Consider the following 18,678-nt stretch of genomic DNA (forward strand, 5'->3'; position numbering starts at 1 on the left):
GAGCTGAGGACATATTCCCTAAGTGAGACATTCCTGCAAGGCGGGGTCGAATAAGGAGCTTGGGCGCGGCGAAGTGTGCTTGGTGGAAACGCGGGGAACGGGAGTCTAAAGCGTGGGCGTTAGCTACCCGTCGCGGATAGCTGAATATTAAAATTTGATGACGACCAAAAACAAACCACAGGTTGTGAAGCCGCCAATCATGAAGTGATATATCTGTGCAGACCGCTTTTGACTGCAAGTCTCATGTCCGAGGGTGGCATGGCGGCGCCGGATGGGCACTGAGCCGCGGCCACAGCAGTCACTCTCCGCCAGTCAGTGACCAGAGATGGAGGCGTAGGTGCACACCGCAACTCGGTCTGGCAAAAGTGAGCTCCTAGTGGTCAGGTTTGCTGCATTGAGGACGGCAAGATGCAACAGGAGTGTGGTGAGGATTTCGTACTTTGGACGTCAATTCCTCGTCCAAGCGTCCATGGCGGAAGAGTGGGCCGAGGCCGGCAGGCTAAACCATACCATTCCCATCGAAGCGCGTAGACGGCCGGTAACACAAACACGCTGGACAAGCAGAGACGGTCGTCTGTGGCACCCTTGTCGCGCCGGCTTGAGTTCCCCGAGGGAGGTGGCGGCAGGACGACAGTCCAGCCCTGACAACTGGCATGGGAAGTGGAATGAGGCCTTGATGGACGGATATGGCGGTTTCTGTTCAAGTGTAAGCGGCGCCGTGACGCTAATGGCCTTGGATTTATGCGTCGAGGTCGGGGGGCGGTAATGGGTGTGCCAGTTATGGGGTGCAGCAGAAACGCCGCCGAAGTTTGGGAAACTCGTTCGACAGCTGGAGGCAACGTGACAGAAAGAATCGAGGTTGCGCCGGGGGATTGTGGACCGTGAGTCAGGACGCAAGACCTAAGTCGAGGCGAAGGAGGATATCTACGTTGTTTGCGGGAAGCTTGATACGAAGGGTTTGCTTGATTGCACGACGTGGGCTTGCTGACAATCCGCTGCAGGATACGTGTAAGTGGTAGGACGCCAAGCTCCGACCCTCGCTGATTATCAATGAGGTACGCCTTGTCTTCGGTCTCCACGCAGGATAGCACGGGGGACTTGGAGTATAGGTAGTTAGGTACCTTGGTTCCTTACATATGCTCGTTGATGCGCTCCTGTCTCGCAAGACCAAGACGAGTGTCGCGTTGGGGTTCACCCAAGGTTGCCGTCCCAGGACGGGAAGGTGAGGTGTGTGCGCTCGTAGCATGTCGTTCCCAGGCCCAATCCGCCTGGCCGAAATGCGTTTGGGGGGACGAGGTGGTGTGCTGCGAGCCTGCGTAGGGGAACCTGGCATGCCTGAAAGGCTGGAGGTCCCCTCCCGGCCGTGACTTCCACTTCTCCCCGGAGTTTGGGGAACGCTGGAAGTTGGGGGTTCCTTACGAATACGGATAGTTTGGCGGGCTTCTCCGCAAAATGCAAGAGAGACCCCACACTCTCCTTACGTACCTGATGAGTGGAGTCTGGCTACCTACCTATTCATCTCCGACCCACGCAACCTTTGGGAAGGACGGAAGTTCCTTCCAGGAGGTGAAAAAAAAGAGCAGGCATTCAATGCATCCCAACAAGATCGGATTTCACAAAGGACGGACGTGGAGAGCCCGCGTGAGGAGGCATGGCGATCCGGCCCACGACCCGAATGTCAGATAGAAAGCAGATTGTATTGTGTGACCCATGAATGATAAATGCACATGGCGTCCCCCCCACACCGGCAGGCGTTTCTTCCAGGAGTAAGGGCGGACTCTGTGACAATTCGAGGATTTTTTTATTTCGTCCTGTTCTCTCTGCAACCAGAATTCCCAGATAGGGGTGGCTGAAACTACCTAGCCCGAGTTGTTTTGTCACTTCGGCTAGGGGGTGAGCTTCCAAGCTTGCCACCGAGATAAGGTCGCTCACTCCCCCCGTCCCATCTTTGGTGATGACAAGAGAAAAGGGTAAGACGGGCGGCGTCTGGTCACTTTGTGTGGGAAGAAGCATTCAAAGACGGAATACCGGTATGCAAGCTGCAGCTCCGTAGCCGTCCAGATCGTGGGAAAGGCAAGCGGGACCTCGGAGGTACCAAGATACCTCACCCCACCGTAAAGTAACAACTTCAAGAGGAGTGAGTTGCAAGGCTGAACTTGCCGTACGATTTCCGTCCAATACGTTGAGAAAAAGAAGGCACAACTTCCGACTTCCGGCGGATGGGACGACCTTGATCAGAACTGGAGACCGGACGAAGCCCTCTCCTCGCGCCTTATTTCATCCATTCGATCCGTTTGGCCCGCAAGTCCCCCAAGGGCGAGGCGCAATGTCCCAGGCTGCCGTGGGGTTGTTCTCGCACCCGCATGAGCAACAAAATCCGGGGCCTTGAAAGGACGATGTATACCAACACCTACCGTACCACCTTGCCGAGAGAGAAAGAAAATCCAACGACGGGATAAGACAGCTGGGATGATCCAAAGGCGAATGGCGGTAGAACCCACGGAAGCTACCAGCACAGGAACAGCCCTGTTCTGGTCAATCCCAGCTTGCCCTGACTTAGGGCGGCATTCTTGCTCTGTTTCCCCGAATTGGCCGTCTCTTTATCTGAGGAGGTCTGCCGGCTCCATTATCCGCCGGGCAGTATTCGCAGTTCTTGGGTCCATGTTTGAGCCATGCTCCATACCCAAAGAACGGATGATAGGCAGGGAGGACGAAGGCGGAGACAGCTCTGCCTCGGCAGAAAGACGTCTTCAACCCCTTTGGCTTCTAATGACTGTCCTCCTCGTGTCTCTAGGCACCTTACCTGTATCCGTATTTGCCACCATTTTCCCGGTACTGCCCCTCTTATACCGAACACCCGAACGGTCAGGGTCAGCCCATCCGGCCCCATCGCCGAGCTCTCTCAAAGGGGCAATCAGCCCTGATCCTGGTAGAGGAACATCAACATCCACATGGAACATTCCTCCCCTTCCAGAGCTCCCCGTGAAAGCCGGGGATAGTCTTTGGACTCTGGAGACCTAGGTGCTGGTTTGGGGCTAGCCAGCACAACAAACAGACGGCAGCACGACAGAAAATTAGACTGCACGACATGTTGCTTTTTGGCTGACAAACCTGAATTCAGAGGCAGCGCAATGTACCTTGGCTTGCTGTTTTAATAGGGACGCAAAGTATCGACTAACTTTTTAATTTGCGGGTATGTGAAGAAGTGTTCACTCGAGCTACCCCGAATGCCCAAGGTAATCAAAAATAAAGTACGGCCAGTCCGCTGAGACATGATATTGCCCATTCGTCATGACCCAAGCCCAGGTGCTTCATCGTCTTATACTTTGCCTCATTAGATTACGACATCGCAAATCGCACGCCTCGCATACCAGCTCCGCGATTTTCGTTGTGTACCTGTCCATACCTCCTCTCTCCCCTTATCATCCTGTCTCAATTCTACGTCCGTTCAACATCGGTTACTCTGCCTTTCTGTTTCTGCCTGTCTTGGAGCCCGTGAGCTGTCAAAGAGCAAACTCTCGTCCATCTCAACTTTTTGCCGTACTCGCCGTATCTGACCCTCTTCTTCTTCCCTCCTCTCACGCCCTCTCCCCCCTCGTCTTGCTCATCTCCCCTTCATCGCTGCAAACCCCTGACTTTCTTCCCCACGCTTCTGTTGAACTCTCCCGGCAACTGCAACCTCACTCGTGCCTCCGTCGATTTGCTCTGCCCATAACCCACACTTCCGACCGTTCTGTTGGGTCCTTTTTGCTCCAGGCATTCCACCACCCTTGTCGTGTTTGCGCACCGACTTGACCAGCCCCGGGGGGTGGTCTATGATACAAGGAAGGAATTGTGAAATCTCTGTTACGGATCGCGCACAAACGCCCGGTCGCACCCTTTTCTCTCTGCCTCTGCCCTTTCTCTGTCCTACGTCCGCCAGCCGATTCTGGCTTGGGTTCTCAGCTTTAAATATTCTGTCGTCTGCACTTTCACCACGCCCGCTGCCTCCACCTCGTCTTCTACGCCTTCACCATCTCAAAGAATATCACTCCACTCTACTTTGCCTCGGCACCAGTTCTAGGCTTGAAAAAGCCTCTCAACAAGCAACCACATCCACAGCTGGCTTTATAGCTCCCGTTTCTCCCCATATTCTTCCGTACAGATCCGTCATCATCGGGACGTGGAGCTTGTCGACAACGCGGCATCATTCATACTCTTCGTCAAACATCGTGTGATAGCTCTTCACCGTTTTTTCGGCACACAAAATTCACAATGCCTGCCAGCCAGATCGCCTCACCTCTTCCCATTCCTCCTCAGCGGAGAAATCTGCGCCTGATGACGGGCCAAGATCTATACACGAGTTTAAACGCGACTCTCGCCTCAACCACCCACCGACCAGTGACGCCTGTACACATGATTCAAGAGAATGACTACAGCGTTCCCGCTCCTCCCCCACCAAGCCCCGTATCATTCGCCTCGGACCACTGGCAGTCATCGATCCGCCGATGAAAGTCTCTTATTCAGAGCTACGACCAATTTCTATCTGCCCACTGCTCGACACGGGGGCACGTCTTTACTTGTACAATCGGCATACGGACAAATCATGGGAGTACGGAGCGAAACGGGCGCGGAGCAAACAGTCTTTCGAATTTGAGAATGGAATATACACCAAAAGGGAGGGCTGGCACATATTATGGGGTTTCTTCTTCTCGTTAGTATGCGTATTGGTTATCGGCAGTAAGTAGCCGCAAAAAACGGTGATGGTTGGGAACAGCGAGCGTTCTACACATCATTCAGAATGCGCACTCATTTCCGTGCGTATCGAGTAGATTGGCCTCTCTAGCTACGATTTGATATTGTTAACAATTGTCTCTTGGCAACTGACTTCGCCTACATCTGCTGCGTTTTGAAAGACCCGGGGAGTGTGAATCGCTCTACGAGTGATTTGCCCGTCGACAGGGGGGGAAGGGCCGTCCCATCTTTGCATTGGGACCGTTCGAACAGCCTAATCCCCGGGTTAATTGACAGAAATGAGGCGAGCAGGGACAAGCAAGGAATCCCAAAACAGTGGTTGCAATACTTTTCCCAAAATTAAACGTAGTTTTAAAAGTCGGATAGAATATCGGTCTGGTCCGACTCCCTCTTCTTTTTCCTGTTTTTCGTCTTTTCCCCCTTATTTTCTTTTATTTTTCCTTTTTTTTGAGGATGCTTTCGCTGCCCAGTCTTCGTGTCCATTCCCGTTGGGAAGGTGAAGGATGTTGCCGAGGTTTCGCCTGTTGCGGGAGCACGGGCCATCAACACCAACGCGCCCCACCACTTAACGCGACCTCCACATCGTGTGCTCCTTTCGAAAAACGCGTCTGTCGCGGTCGGTGGTCCGCGAACCCCTAACCCGGCGTGTTGCTGCCATTGTTGCTCCATCATTTCCGCTCCCCACTCTCCTTCCAATGTACAAAACCTCTTCACTTTCTTCGCGGCTTCCCAGTATGTCAACTCGTAACTTCTACACGATTTGAGATTTTAATTGCGCTTGCCAATCCTCTCATCTTCACCTTACAGCTTTCACCTGTACGCTGCATCGCTCTCGACCGCTTACATTCTTCCATCGCCTAGACGACTAGCACTTGCACTTCTCGACGCAATGGCTCGTGCAGCGTCCCGTCGGCAGGTCAAGCCTGTTGCCACGCCAGCGACCAACCTCATCAGCAAGTATGGCCGAGTCTCCAAGACCCATCCTACTCTTGTAGACGACTCATCGAAGAAGGTCTTCTTCATTGGACTGCCTACGTCTCTTTCGGTCGCCAAGCCGGTAGTCAAGACCGAGATCAAGCTCGAGTCTAGCCTGGAGAGAGCCCTCCCCCCTCAGCCTGCAGCGACCCCCTCGAAGAAACGCAAGGCAAGATCGATCGACGAAGACAACGCGAGAAGCGACATCCCAGCACGCGAGTCTATGAAGCGCCAGCGAGTCTTCAGGAATAGCGGCAAGGACGAGCCTGTCCCCATCAAGATCGAGACAGTCCCCAAAGTCGGAACCACCACCGCCACTTCTACACACAAGAGCGCACCATCTCCAGTCGCCGACAGTCGCCGAAAGACTCACAAGTCAGACATCATCTCCCAAGCAAAGAACGAAGTCCGCAAAGCCAACCAAAAGGTCAAACGAACAAAGAAGCACAATGCCACAAAGTCGGAGATCAACAACAGAGTAGTCAAGAAGCAATTGCCTGCCGAGCTGCTGGAGCTCCTGGACTTGCAACGCGCCATCTTAAAGACTGTTTCTCTTCAACTTGTGCATCAAAACAATAACGCCCCGCTTGATATCAGCTCCATCACACCTCACGTCGCCCGCACGTGGGGAAAGAGGAAAGTCACAGTCGACGACATCCGGAGATGCATTGCCATTCAAGACACAAAGCCTGCCTGCCAAGAGGATGGGTTCCTCGGCTCGCCCTTTATCGTCACCGACTACGGCCGCGGCAAGCTCTGCCTCGAGATGGATCTCATCAAGAACTCTAGCCGCATCGATGAGGACAAGCTGTGCCAGCAATTCGAGGAGAACCTCCAAATCATGTGCTCCCAGCGCGCCATGGACGAGATGTCGGATCTCGATATCTGCTTCGAGAACCTCAGCTTCAACGATCTGCCAAAGTCCGACATTACTATTCGTCACACGACGATCTCGCAAAACCCCATGTTCGCCAAAGGCCAACGCGCCTTGACTGGGATCAAGAACGACATCCTTTCAAAGAAGCAGGAGAAGGAGGCACAAGTCCAAGCGGCCAAGTTCCCGACACTCAACCCCAATGGCACCAAGATGACCCTCCTTGACAGACTGCGAGCCAAGGAAGAAGCCAACGCCAACATCCAGCTACCCACTGGCCCAGAGCTTGCTAGAAAGAGGGCGCTGCAGCGTGTCGGAGATATTTCCGCCATCATTTCCATGCTCGTGTCGTCGTCGAATTCGGCCGGACAATTGGTCATGCCTTTTACCATGACCGTTCTGCAGCAGAAGCTGAAGGATTCAATGCGTGTCCCCATGCCCATGGAGGAAGGCGTTGATGCGGTTCGACTCATTGCCAAAGAGGTCGCACCGGAATGGTTGAAAGTTGCCACCGTTGGCGGCAAGGAGCACGTTGTCATCCAGACGAGACGCAAACCGTACGAGGCGGAGCTCGCCGCGCGAGTAAACCGACTTCTTGCATAGATGGATACATCTGAGTGGAGTTTATCAGTTATCGATGGAAGATTATTATCGAGGCTGGATGAATGCATGGCATAGCGTGTTTTCTGCATACGGAGTTTGGAAGATACCATGGAAAGAGAGACGAAAGTAATGGTGATGCGGGCGCTTGATTCACCTGCGAGAGTCGGATTTAGATATGACCAAATAAGACAGCAAGCCACATATATAGACTGCAAGAGATGCAGATAATAGAATCAGTGTAATCGTCAGCTCTGGAGTTGCCAACTCATCTATTGCGCTGTTAAAACGTCTAGGAACCGTAACCTTCGTAAAGAGCCAGCCTCTCAAGACATTTTTGAGTCTTTAGTCTTGTTCATGCTATGCAAACCAGCCGGGTCATTTGTTTTTTTCAATATGACCATTTTCCGCCCTTCCAATGACTATATTCCCAGCGCAAGGTGTGTGGGCTGCGAGCGCTCTTTATTTCGCGCAGGCTGAGTCCCACCTAACATTGTGACGATTTCACCATTGGCCGTGGAAACTCTAAAAAAAAAGAATAAGTGTGAGGAAGATTCCCGCTCACTTCTTCTTGGCGAAGCGCGGCTCGCCAATGTTGGCGCCGCGCAGCTTGATGTTGAGGACGCGCTCCATGGCGGAGAGAATCTTCTGATCAGGCGCCGCGCTGCCGCGCTCAAAGTCGGCGACGATGGACTGGGTGGTGTTGCACTTTGTGGCGAGGTCCTTTTGGGTCATCTTGGGCTCCATCTTCTGGCGCGTCTGGGAGATGGCGTCGCCGACCTCCTTGCCGACCGTGTTGGGCTTGATGATGTCGTCGGAGCGGTCGACCTTTGTCAGGCGCTGGCCTTCAACGCCGGGCTTGGTGGCCTGAAAATGGGTAGAAACAAATGTCAGTCAGCGGCTTTTGATCCCGAGGTGCTTCTCTGGGCAGGGTGTCTCGAGGTAAGGTGTTTTCTCTCTCTCGCTCTCTGTCGCTCTCTCTCTCTCGCTCCTTCATCCGTTACGAATTGAGGAATAGTGGAGAATGGAGGGGTGAGGAAGGGCCAGGTCCATGATGTCAAGCGTGAATTAAAAAAAAAAAAAAGGGTGTCGTCGCAAGCAAGCTGAGTGGGAAATGGAGGGTCATCAAAACGTACAGCATTGCCAGCAGCGTACTTCTTCTCAGTTCCAATGACGGAACCACTGCGCTGGGCGGCGTTGAGGGCGCTCTTTCCCTTGATGACGGTCTCTCTCTGCACACCTCCGCCGCGGGCCTTGGAGCCGATCTTGGTGGCGGTGTCCCAGTCATCCATTGTGGGCGATTGTTGATGTGTGAAGTGTTGTGAGTGTAGGTAGGTAGGGGTTTGTTGATTATGGTGGTCGCAGGGAATTATGTGTTTCCCTTATTCGTTGGGTCGATGATGTGGTCTCGTGAGGATCGTTGGTTTGGTTGGTGGAGGAAAGTGGGAGGTTGATACAAGAGGGCTTTGCTGCGTCAGTTTTGGGGGAGAGTTAAAGAGAGAGAGGGTCCCTGAGATACGGTCGGTGCCTCTGTGGCTGGTGCGTGGGATGGATTGGTAGGTCGGTTGGCAAATAACAGGTATGGAAGTCGATGGACAGGCATAGATGGCAAAAACCGGTGGGGGGAGGGGCGAGGGGCATCGAGGGAACTGAGCGAACTGAGCGAACTGAGTCAACCGGCGGAGGTAAGAGGGGCGGCTATCCCTGCATGTGCCTAACGCCGCGCCGACTGTCAGACTGGGCTGGAAATGGCGGGGGTGATCAGCCTGAAGAGCCTCCCGTCGCTGAGAGCTGTCCCCCGGTGGCTATCCCCCGGTGGCTGTCCGGTCTCTATGTTTGCCTGACTGCGCCACACATCAGACTGAATTCGAGGATATCAAGGTCGTCGTCGTCGTTTACCATCAGTCAGCCCGCTAAAATCCGGGAGAGCGGCCTCCTGGAAGCAGGTATTGATTCCAGTGTCATTCGCTGCTGTACAGGATAGTCGTCGACTCATCCTCGGTTTTTGCGCCGCCATGGTGCGACCCCGGCTGTATGGCAACCGCTGCCGTCATTGCATTCTGCATTTCGTGTTGCATGTTCTACGCTCATTGTTCTCACAATTCAATACCATGTCTGGCGTCAAAGGAGTACGGATTCTGAGAAGCCGTCCCGGCCGATTCAACGCCAAAATCTTGACACCTGGCAACAATCGCATTTCAGTGATGACTAATCTCATACGTCCTTGGAAGGCACAGGCAGTGACAGGGTACGGCTCAGACATGTTCACCGTGAGTCTTGATCTCATCGAACATGCGTATCGGCCCACAACCCGCCCCGTCCTCCACCCAAGGACCCCGATTTGGCAATCGCATATTAGTAGCCAAGCTTTCGTGATCCATGACGGGAGAGAAAGCCACTTGTAAACGAGAACGTTCAGATACTCGTCAACCACACCAACTTCCTACCATGGTGGTGGTATAGAGCTACCTCACCATAATACAGCTGAGAAATTTCACCAACCGGCCGGCAATCCTTCAACGCCGCACGCCGATCCCTATCCGTGTGACACCGGCCGGCTCTTCCCCTACATCTCAACGGCCGCCGCACAAGCCGGGACCGAGAAAGCATAATCAACCATGCGCACCGCCGCCGCCGACCCGGGCCTCCGGCCATTCACCCTGCTAGCAGGCTTCGCATACTACTCCCTCCTCGGAAGCTGGCTCGACACGGCCCTCCTCCTCCTCTTCACCGCATATCGCAACAAGCACGCCCTCGCCAGCCTCATCGCAGACTACACGGACCCGCAGGCCCTGCGTAACCAGCTCCTCCTCCTCCCAGGGTTCCTGCTAGGCTTCGTGTTCCTCCAAATCTGCCGCTTCTTCCTAGGCCTGACCGAGACGACGGGAACGGGGACGAGGTGGACGACGCCCGTGAGGCCGCTCTTGATCCCCTGCACGACGACGCACAGGAGGACATTTCCCCAGAAGCACGCTTTCGTGTACTCGTACCTCGTCGTCGGTATCCCCGTCGGCTGGAAGGGGACCTACGCCGGCATGGTCTCGTGCGACGTCGAGAAAGGCGGAGGCTGGCTTTCGTGGTTCTCACTGGCGCCGCGGCAGCCCGGGCGAGGATGGTTTCACGTGGATCCTGCGGATTATCTAGAACGGGGCAACGGGCACCTCGGGCTGAGGGGGAAGCTTGATGCGTATCTCACATCTCAGGTACGGTCCCCCAACGGCATTTCGTTCAACAAAATCGTGATGAAAAAACACGGCGATGAAAATGAGCTCACACGGCGTACAGGGCGCGGATCCAGCGCAATATCCCAACGCATATCTCGTTACCGCCGCCAGGTTCCTGGGATACCACTTCAACCCAGTCTCCTTTTGGTACCTCTACTCTAAAGACAAGGAGCTGACGGCCATGGTCCTCGAGGTGAACAACACCTTTGACGAGCGCAGGATGTACTTTCTCACCGCGGACGCCGTCCCCTCTGACCAGCGTCTCGATGACGGGACACACATCGACATTGCAGAGTCAGCCTCACAGGAAGCAAACGTAGAATCGGCCGCCAGAAGAGCGCCGGTCAGGATGATAAAGACCTGGCCAAAGGACTTCCACGTCTCCCCCTTCAACTCCCGCAAGGGCTCCTACTCCCTCTCGGCAACAGACTTCTTCGCGGGAGGAACCGACTACACCCTCGACAGCACAATCACCCTAAGCTCCTCCAAAGACCACCCCAAAATCGTCGCCCGCCTCTTCAACTCGGCGCCCGCCATCGACCCGGGCACCATGATCGCTCTGCAAAAGTTTACTTTCTTGTGCCGCTGGTGGTGGGTCGGCTTCGTGACCTTCCCGCGCATCGTCAAGGAGGCCGCTGTCCTCTCCCTCCGCAAAGGTCTGCACGTGTGGTTCCGCCCGGAGCCCCTCAAAGAGAGCATCGGAAGGAAGGCAGACGCGACGGAGGGTCGACTGGAGCCCGTCTTCCGGGCCTACCTGCAGCAATTGGTCGCGCAGTCCACGGCCGCAATCGCCGTCAGATACATTCCCGGCGGGACGTCTGCCGCAGCCGGCACCGGAATCGAGACGATGCTCTCGCCGGCGGCCAAAAAGAACCCAAAACGCACCGAGCATCTCGACTTCAAGGTCCTCACGCCCGTCTTCTACACCCGCTTCGTGCGCTATGCCCACGACCTAGAGGCCGTCTGCTGCGAGTTCCAAGACAACGGCACGCTCTGGATCTCCCAACCGGAGCTTCTACCGAAACTCATCCTCAAGACACCCGCGCCACCCCTCAAGACGACTAACATCCTGGACTTTGTCTACTTCATGGCCATACGCGCCCTGCGGCAGAGGCCGGAGCGCATCGAGCGGCCGCTGACCTCAGCCGCGAAGAATACGGGCAAAGACGGACGAGGAGGGGACGGTAACGGCGCCGGCGTGCAAAAGGTCGATATCCGTGACTTCCGCATCTCTTCCATGGACGGCTTCGTCCTCGCACAGACGAACAGGCAGACGAGGAGCACTTACAGGTCGCTCGTCCTACGGTCGTTTCTCGCTGACCGCTTAGCGCTGGGGAGCGTGGAGCTCCTGGATTTGCAACACTTGGTCCTGCGCGCGGGCGTGGCTTGGATCTTGTCGTCGACCGTTGCTCCGCTTGTGAGGTTGTGAGAATTTGAGATTCATAGTCCTTAGTAAGCGCCATGCATGCGGCTCATATTTGTGTTCCTAAAACTAGACAACGGGCGGTCAACGCCTAGTAGAAAGCATAGAGAGAGAGGGAGGGAAAGAAGAGCTAAGATGCAACAAGCAGGAGAAACCACTCTCCACCCTGCTCCAGATAGATGACGATTCTCTCTGGCTAGACCAGTCCATCTCAGCCTTCAATGTATGTCGCCGATGATCAAACATGTTAGCCAACTGCTCATTGTCTGCATCGCCCAGCTGGTCCCCCTCCTCGTATGCGCCGAGTTGTCTTCCGTGGCTCACTGTTATTGGGGGAGATGCTTCGTCTCAGATAAGGCCGAGGAGATAAAGTTGGTTGCTTACCTACATTTCATCATTTACTTGCTGCAGTGCAGCGTATCATGAGCAACACCGCACAAGGAGATCACACGCCAGCACACGGAGCTGCGTGGTGATGGATACTTTCAGATCCCCCAGCTGTGGATCTTGGTGTGCGATCTGAAGCAGTCCAATGGTTATAGCTAGTATTTGAAATACTTGTCTCTTTTCCGTGCTCCCCCAACCAAAAAGCAGATTTGGCAGGTAATCTGATTAGGTCCATGTAGGGGCGGGCGGGCAGTGAACGCCGATTTGCATCTCTTTGCATATGGTACCTTACCTGGGTGAGGGGTTCCCTTACCTCATGTCCGTTAGCTTGCATGGACCAAGTAAGGGGACGCTATCCTAGAATTGAGCACGCGGCATACGTTCGCGCCCTTACTCAGCATGCCATCTTATGTGCAGGGTAAGTAGCGTTCGTGGAAGAGAAGAAAAAAAAAATATGTCAAATCAATTAGTTCGTTTGACGAGCGTAACGGGTAAAAGTCGTCTCATGTTTCAATCGTTGATTCAATGTTTTGTCAATGGCATCTGGAATACCTACCTACGCGAATATGGTTCAGAATATTGCCCGTGAGGTGGCGCACTCTTCCCCGCCCGTGTTTGGATCCCCGCCCGATTTCCGAGAGGCCGGGGGAAGCTGGTTGTGGAGGGGGCTGGAGGTCCTCAAGAGTGGACTCAGCGGAGGGCCGGGGTCACGTCACACTCTCCAAACATAGCTCGCCCTCGGGCGCCTTGCACCGCATTTGGTGGTTGCCATTACTCGATTCGCATTGATTTGCAAGAGAATGCTTGCTGAACCACTCTACTAGGCATGCGGCCGACAAGTAGTTATGCACGTATGCCACAGTGGGTGGGGTCGACGTGGACATATTTCACCCAGCCAGGACTCTCGAAGCCGAGGACTCGAAGTGCCGCAGAGGAGAACGAGAGTGTGTCGTGCTAAGGCGCCGGCCAGCTGCTGCTGCTGCACTAACGCGGGTCCGGTCCAGCATCAAAAATTCCAAATCGTCCAGTCCAGGGCGGGTGGCGGGGGGCTGCGTTCGAGAAAATCGTACAGTGTTTCTCGAAGCAATGATCCTGGCATCTCGTCAGCAAACCGCAGCTTCGATCCAACGAGCTCTTATCACAGACGTACCTTTTGTCGTGGAGAGGGGGTTCTAATGACAAATTGAGATGGTGAAAAGACAATTTATCCAAGGGACCCGAACGCCCGTGGCTGGCGCAAAACCGAACACTGGTTTGATCTTCGCCTGCTCTGAGCCCCCTCCGTGCCCCTCCGCGGGGTCGAACTGTTCGAGTTCGAGACATAAACATCCAAAGCTCGCTTGAATATCAGGATACCGTCGTGCTACAGCGTATACTGAAAAGCGCTCGCCGTACCCCGGCAATCTCTAGGCCTGTGCTGTACTGTACTTCGTGGTATATGAATCGAATTTGGGAGCAAGGATGTCATTCAGGCTCTTGCCGATATAGCGTGCAACCAGGATAAGCTGCCCGCCGGTCGAATAGGAACGCCAAGGAACTCAGGATCGCCGTGGCCTGCAGCGCTGACAGAACCGTTTCTCGAATTGGTGGACCCTTTCTCCTCATTGCCTTCCAAAGTTGTCCAAGGTCTTGTTTCCAGGGTTGGGTCGTGTTCGATGTTCCGGTTCCGATCGAGGTCAGGTCTACAACCACGAAAGGGGTGATGTCTCGCAGCTTTGTGGAGGACTCGTCGGATGTATAAAACGAAGTAGTTTTCCCTCGTGAATTCTGTGGTTCTTTTGCTCTGCCAGGAAAAAAGCACAAGTGCCAATCTTTGGAAAGTCTTTCTTTCTTTGACGTCTCAATAATCGTAACTTGAGTCGTGGTCGCAGCCATCCACCATCGGAAATTCCCATTCCACGGTTTCGGACGCTTCTCCCCGCTCATCCGGTTTGGCTCCAGGACAGGTACCTCAATAAGGTAAGTGACGTCGTCGGAAATATGTCAGCGCCTCAAGTGGTGTTCGGAGGTCGCCAGCTAAAACTTGATGCGCCACCAGATACCCCGCCCCCTCCATCGCCAGAAACAAAAAGGCTTGTTCCCGTCCATTGCTTCTTCGTTCAGAGGCTTTGCTTCACTGCACTTTTCTCCAACCACTTAGAACCAGCTGTTCTCGAAGAACCCAAAAACTTTTGCAACGTACCTTTCCGACTTTGATTCATATATCCAACATGCCTCTTACGGGACACTGCCTCTGCAAGGCCGTCACTTATAAGGTGGACGTCGATGAGCCACTCCTCACCGGCTATGACCACTGCGATGATTGCCAGCGCCAGAGCGGTTCAACGTACTGTACGTGTGATTGGCCTGCACTCTTTTCTTGAAATATCGATATCGTAGCCTGAAGTGGCTTGCTCGAATCCGCAGCTGATATCCCGAGGGTGTACTGATGACTGACCCTGATTAGCCCTCGTCGCCGTTGTTCCCAAGGATAAGCTAACCATCAACGGCCCCACGAAGAGCTGGGCTGGTAAGGGCTCGTCAGGCAAAGATGTTCACCGCATCTTCTGCTCTGAGTGTGGCTCGCCAATTGCTCACGACCCTGACGCAGCCCCAGAGATCATCGCTATCAAGGCGGGCACCCTCGATACTGAGATCAAGAAGAACCTGAAGCCGGTCAGTCGAGCAACTGTCCCCATTGTCGATCGAAAACACCCCTCAATTGCCGTGGTCTCGGTCCGGGCAAGTGCCATAGACGAATGTTGGGGCTAACGATTCATCTCCAGGACACCGAGATCTGGACTGTCGGCAAGCTGCCATTCTGCCAGGAGAACTTGGCAAAGCCGTTCAAGCACATGCCCGAGTAATTCCGGTCGTACGAAGTAGTGAACAGAATTGGAATGCATGTGGGATGAGATATACCCCTAGGCTCTAGGAAGGAGGGTCTGAGTTCCAACTTATACGCCGCGCCGGAGCGACAAGGACAGCATGGACAGGTGTGGGGAGTTTGTGGGTGTGGTGGATTGGCGTGAGAACCTGGATGGTTATGTTGGCATCGGGCTCAACTCGACATCCCATCGACCCACGTTCGTCGTGACCCAAGTGCACCCAGCCATCACCTCAACTCGGACAAAATCTTCAGAAGGAATCTCTCGAAATTGAATACAAGGCAATTGCTCTAAGAAGAAACAATCGCTTCTGGCCCAGCCAGCGTCGATTAACAGCTTCGCCCAAACAGTTGGCGTTGCCGTTACTCCCGCATCAGCTGTCATAAGCCAGGCGCAGTTGGAGAAATCCAATTCTGGGCTTGGCCGTCTCAGTTCGTGATACGTTTCAAGCTTGACATGGTCATGATCACGGTTCCGCCAAGTGGAATGGTTGAAGTTCACTCATTCAATGCTCATGAATACTTGATTGAATCATGAACGAGTAGCAAGCGTGACCATTACTTCTATCATTAGGTAGACCTTCCTACACGGCCACCACTTTCTCCTGCGTCAAACTCCATGCTGCGAATTCTCAAAAAGCTCTTACAATCCTGCAAACACTGCGAAACCAGCAGCCCCCATCAAGAATCCACCTGCAGCGTAGGCTGGCATCGCACCACTGCCAGCGGTTGTGGTCGTGGCCGCAGCACCCGAAGCTGTACCGGTGGTGGCAGTTGAAGCACGAGTAGGGGAACTGCCGCTTCCTCCCGAAGCTGAGCCGGTTGCAGTTGCAGAAGGGCTCGTCGTCGTGGGACTAGCAACAGCAGTAGCACTCGCAGCTGCGCCGGTGATGGTGCCGGGTCCTTGAGGGCCGGTAGCCGTATAGTAGAGAGAAATAGCTGTGTTGCTAGGAGCTTGATCGCTTGTGGCCGTTGCGCCAGTCGTCACAGGAGTGGCCGCAGCCTCAATGACGGAATAAATGCTGGCGAAAACTGCAGTAGGAGTGCCAGTGCAGAGAGAATTGGAGGCAGATGAAAGGACGCCGCTGTAAAAAGCTAGGGACCGCTGGCTGCGAAGGCCGTGAATAGTGAGGCATCGCTCGCAGGCCAGTTTCTCGGCGAAGAAGCTACCTCCACAGATGCATTGAGCGTGTGCCTCGTAGTCGATGGGGTTGGTGCCATTAGGAGTGCAGGCAAGCTCAATATTCTCAATCTGGACGCAAGGGGGAAGCTGGGCGCCAGGGCCTGTCTGAGGCTTACAGACAACGTCTTGGTACGGACTGCTGCTCTGGCGGGTGTCGAGAAGGGCTGGGACAGACCAAGCCTGGGCGGTAGAGGGAAGCATGGCTGTGAGGCCAGCGATGATAACTGTCTGTCTCATGTTGGTGTATTTGGAGCTCTGGCGAGCCGGTCAAAGTGGCGTAGCGGTAAGATGAAGATGGATGACGAAGAAACTATTGAAGAGAATAGATGCAATGGCAATTGATGTGGGAATTCCAAAAGGAATTAGCTTGCTGGTTTAAGTGTTGAAGGCAGCTATGGAAGAGTTTGGTGATGTGTGCAATGTAGTTGGATGGGAGAAGAAGAGATGGGTAGGGGAGAGGATTGAGCGGATGAGAAGAAGAAGAACATCAGGGCATTGTCCACTGATTTGGCTGCTGCCTGTATCGCAAGTGCCCTCTTGCCGTGACTACCAATTTGCCAACTCAAGCGTTCGTGCCTTACCTCAAATCACTTTGCCTACCTCGTCTAGCATCCAGGGGGGAAGGCGCGGGCGTGGGAGCGCATGCGTCGAAACGGGTCAAACGGGGAAGGTATCGCGGGCAGTATATACAAACATTGGATCTTTGGTAGCAGACCATACCCTTTCAGTTCACCTTGGGACACCCAGGATTCCAAGAATATGTTTTGCCGTCATTGCCGTCAACAATGCGCCATTAACGGCAAGGCCTGTTGGAGGGGAATGTTGCCAGAACAGATGGTTTCTCACGCCGGCGGAAATCGATACTGCGGCACAGTCGAAGAGTGACTACAGACTGTCCAGTCACGGCTCAAATAACTGACTTGAAGGGGACTAGTCGTGCAAGGGTGGCACTGTCCACACCTTCAACTGATAAAAGCTCGGGCGGAAGTGTGGGGCTGATGCTTGCCCTTTTGGCAGGGGAGCAATACCTGCCAAGTTATCCGTACCTTTTCGAAGGCGTCCGGGCAGGAGGGTATCCATCCCGAGCCACCGTGCCACCCCTCGCCGTGCCTGTTTGCCAAGCGAATCAGCAACCACAAACCGTCACTTCTTCTGTGAGACGCTCGCAGCAAGGGTTTCTGTTGTGTACCGATCGAAATGTGCCCGACTTCTAACTAACATTGCCTCACCTTGCCTTGCATGTTGCCGGGTTAGCTGCTAACACATGGCCCCTGCTACCTCTACCAATGCCATACGGGAAGGAATTAAGGTAGACGAATGGGCGACTCGGTCTACTATTTTCCACATTAGTTGATCATGTCAAGTCCCAAGGGGAGACTTGCATCGTCACTTCTCCCACGATGAATATCTATGCTGCAGCGGCAGCAGCCGGAAAGCTATGATCAAGAAGAAGTAAGGGATCACTCACGGGATGCTTTCTTCGCACTAAGCTAGCCACGTACCGCATTGGGTGACTTAAGTGCTGCTGTTATCAGCCGCAAGGCGCCTTCCACCGCGTGCTTGCTAGAACGACTAATAGCTCGGGGCAACCGCCGGTCGAGTCTCCGAGATTCGTTCGTCGATTCTCTTGCCGCAGGGGTTAATTAAGCTTGTTTGCGCAAGCGTGGTTAGGCCTGTATCTCATAGTGAAGGTGCCCACATGTGGTAGGAAAGACGCCGATCTGTCCAACGACGCACCTCCCCTACGACAGGAGAAAGGACAATACCCAGGGAATCCTCGTCATTGTCAAATTTGAGTTTTGGCTGATTTTCTCCCGAGTCGTTGAAAGCTGCCGGGGACAAAGTCAAAGTCTGTGGCACCCTGTGGCGTGCCTCATACCTTTGATGCTAACCTTGAAAACTCGAAACTCCACCAGCATCGGCCTCTCCCCGCCAACTCACAGCCCTACGTAAAGTGCCTCACCACACTTATCCAGCCACAAGTCTGCATTTAGTATGCGAAATGGACGGAATCTGCCTCAAGTTTGACCACCAACCACTTCAGCGGTCCTGAATCCGAGCTGGACGAGTAATCGCGGCAGGAGCCTGCTACAGGTCGCCGGGCATAACCCCTCCAACACTGTGGGCTGGCCTAGAGACTTTTGACTTCGCGAATTGGACCCCATATCCAACTCTATTAGTGAAAGGCGCCATCTCAGCTCAGTTCAGTGTCTATTTTTTTGGTGCGGTAAGCCATGACCTTAGCTTCCCAGCCGGCTGCCAGGCTCGGCTCGGATTGAATTGTTGCAGACAAGGTGCAGGTAACGTCCTTGCGCTGAAGGGACGCTTTCTCCAGCCACGCGAAGCCAGATGTCTGGCTTCTGCGGCTGAGGGGCAGGTCGACGAATACTTACCTATATGACATTCCTCGCC

General features: G+C 54.2%; 8 protein-coding genes across 8 annotated transcripts; 5 read left to right on the forward strand and 3 right to left on the reverse strand.

Annotated features, from left to right (window-relative positions):
• Positions 1 to 380: 380 nt before the first annotated feature.
• On the reverse strand, positions 381 to 1,007 carry CORC01_09323 (uncharacterized protein; the record flags this gene model as incomplete). Its single annotated transcript, XM_022620952.1, has 1 exon — positions 381 to 1,007. A coding segment is annotated over one exon (627 nt), but the record flags the coding sequence as incomplete, so codon positions are not given.
• A 2,284-nt stretch (positions 1,008 to 3,291) lies between these two features.
• Positions 3,292 to 3,795, forward strand: CORC01_09324 (uncharacterized protein; the record flags this gene model as incomplete). The annotated part of the gene is made up of 1 exon (XM_022620953.1): positions 3,292 to 3,795. One exon carries the CDS (start codon positions 3,292 to 3,294, stop codon positions 3,793 to 3,795), a length of 504 nt encoding a protein of 167 aa, XP_022472475.1.
• Positions 3,796 to 4,254: 459 nt separating this feature from the next.
• Positions 4,255 to 4,491, forward strand: CORC01_09325 (uncharacterized protein; the record flags this gene model as incomplete). The annotated part of the gene is made up of 1 exon (XM_022620954.1): positions 4,255 to 4,491. The coding sequence occupies one exon, from the start codon at positions 4,255 to 4,257 to the stop codon at positions 4,489 to 4,491; it is 237 nt and encodes a 78-aa protein (XP_022472476.1).
• Positions 4,492 to 5,623: 1,132 nt separating this feature from the next.
• Positions 5,624 to 7,186, forward strand: CORC01_09326 (uncharacterized protein; the record flags this gene model as incomplete). The annotated part of the gene is made up of 1 exon (XM_022620955.1): positions 5,624 to 7,186. One exon carries the CDS (start codon positions 5,624 to 5,626, stop codon positions 7,184 to 7,186), a length of 1,563 nt encoding a protein of 520 aa, XP_022472477.1.
• Positions 7,187 to 7,744: 558 nt separating this feature from the next.
• CORC01_09327 (multiprotein-bridging factor 1) lies at positions 7,745 to 8,475 on the reverse strand (the record flags this gene model as incomplete). Its single annotated transcript, XM_022620956.1, has 2 exons — positions 7,745 to 8,050; positions 8,320 to 8,475. The coding sequence occupies 2 exons, from the start codon at positions 8,473 to 8,475 to the stop codon at positions 7,745 to 7,747; spliced, it is 462 nt and encodes a 153-aa protein (XP_022472478.1).
• A 1,326-nt stretch (positions 8,476 to 9,801) lies between these two features.
• CORC01_09328 (uncharacterized protein) lies at positions 9,802 to 11,836 on the forward strand (the record flags this gene model as incomplete). The annotated part of the gene is made up of 2 exons (XM_022620957.1): positions 9,802 to 10,386; positions 10,469 to 11,836. The coding sequence occupies 2 exons, from the start codon at positions 9,802 to 9,804 to the stop codon at positions 11,834 to 11,836; spliced, it is 1,953 nt and encodes a 650-aa protein (XP_022472479.1).
• A 2,591-nt stretch (positions 11,837 to 14,427) lies between these two features.
• On the forward strand, positions 14,428 to 15,063 carry CORC01_09329 (glutathione-dependent formaldehyde-activating enzyme; the record flags this gene model as incomplete). Its single annotated transcript, XM_022620958.1, has 3 exons — positions 14,428 to 14,548; positions 14,664 to 14,872; positions 14,983 to 15,063. 3 exons carry the CDS (start codon positions 14,428 to 14,430, stop codon positions 15,061 to 15,063), a joined length of 411 nt encoding a protein of 136 aa, XP_022472480.1.
• A 663-nt stretch (positions 15,064 to 15,726) lies between these two features.
• On the reverse strand, positions 15,727 to 16,503 carry CORC01_09330 (uncharacterized protein; the record flags this gene model as incomplete). The annotated part of the gene is made up of 1 exon (XM_022620959.1): positions 15,727 to 16,503. One exon carries the CDS (start codon positions 16,501 to 16,503, stop codon positions 15,727 to 15,729), a length of 777 nt encoding a protein of 258 aa, XP_022472481.1.
• Between the last annotated feature and the right edge of the window lie 2,175 nt (positions 16,504 to 18,678).

The sequence above is a fragment of the Colletotrichum orchidophilum genome, assembly GCF_001831195.1.
Source record: "Colletotrichum orchidophilum strain IMI 309357 chromosome Unknown Scaffold_84.1, whole genome shotgun sequence".
NCBI classification, from domain to species: domain Eukaryota; kingdom Fungi; phylum Ascomycota; class Sordariomycetes; order Glomerellales; family Glomerellaceae; genus Colletotrichum; species Colletotrichum orchidophilum.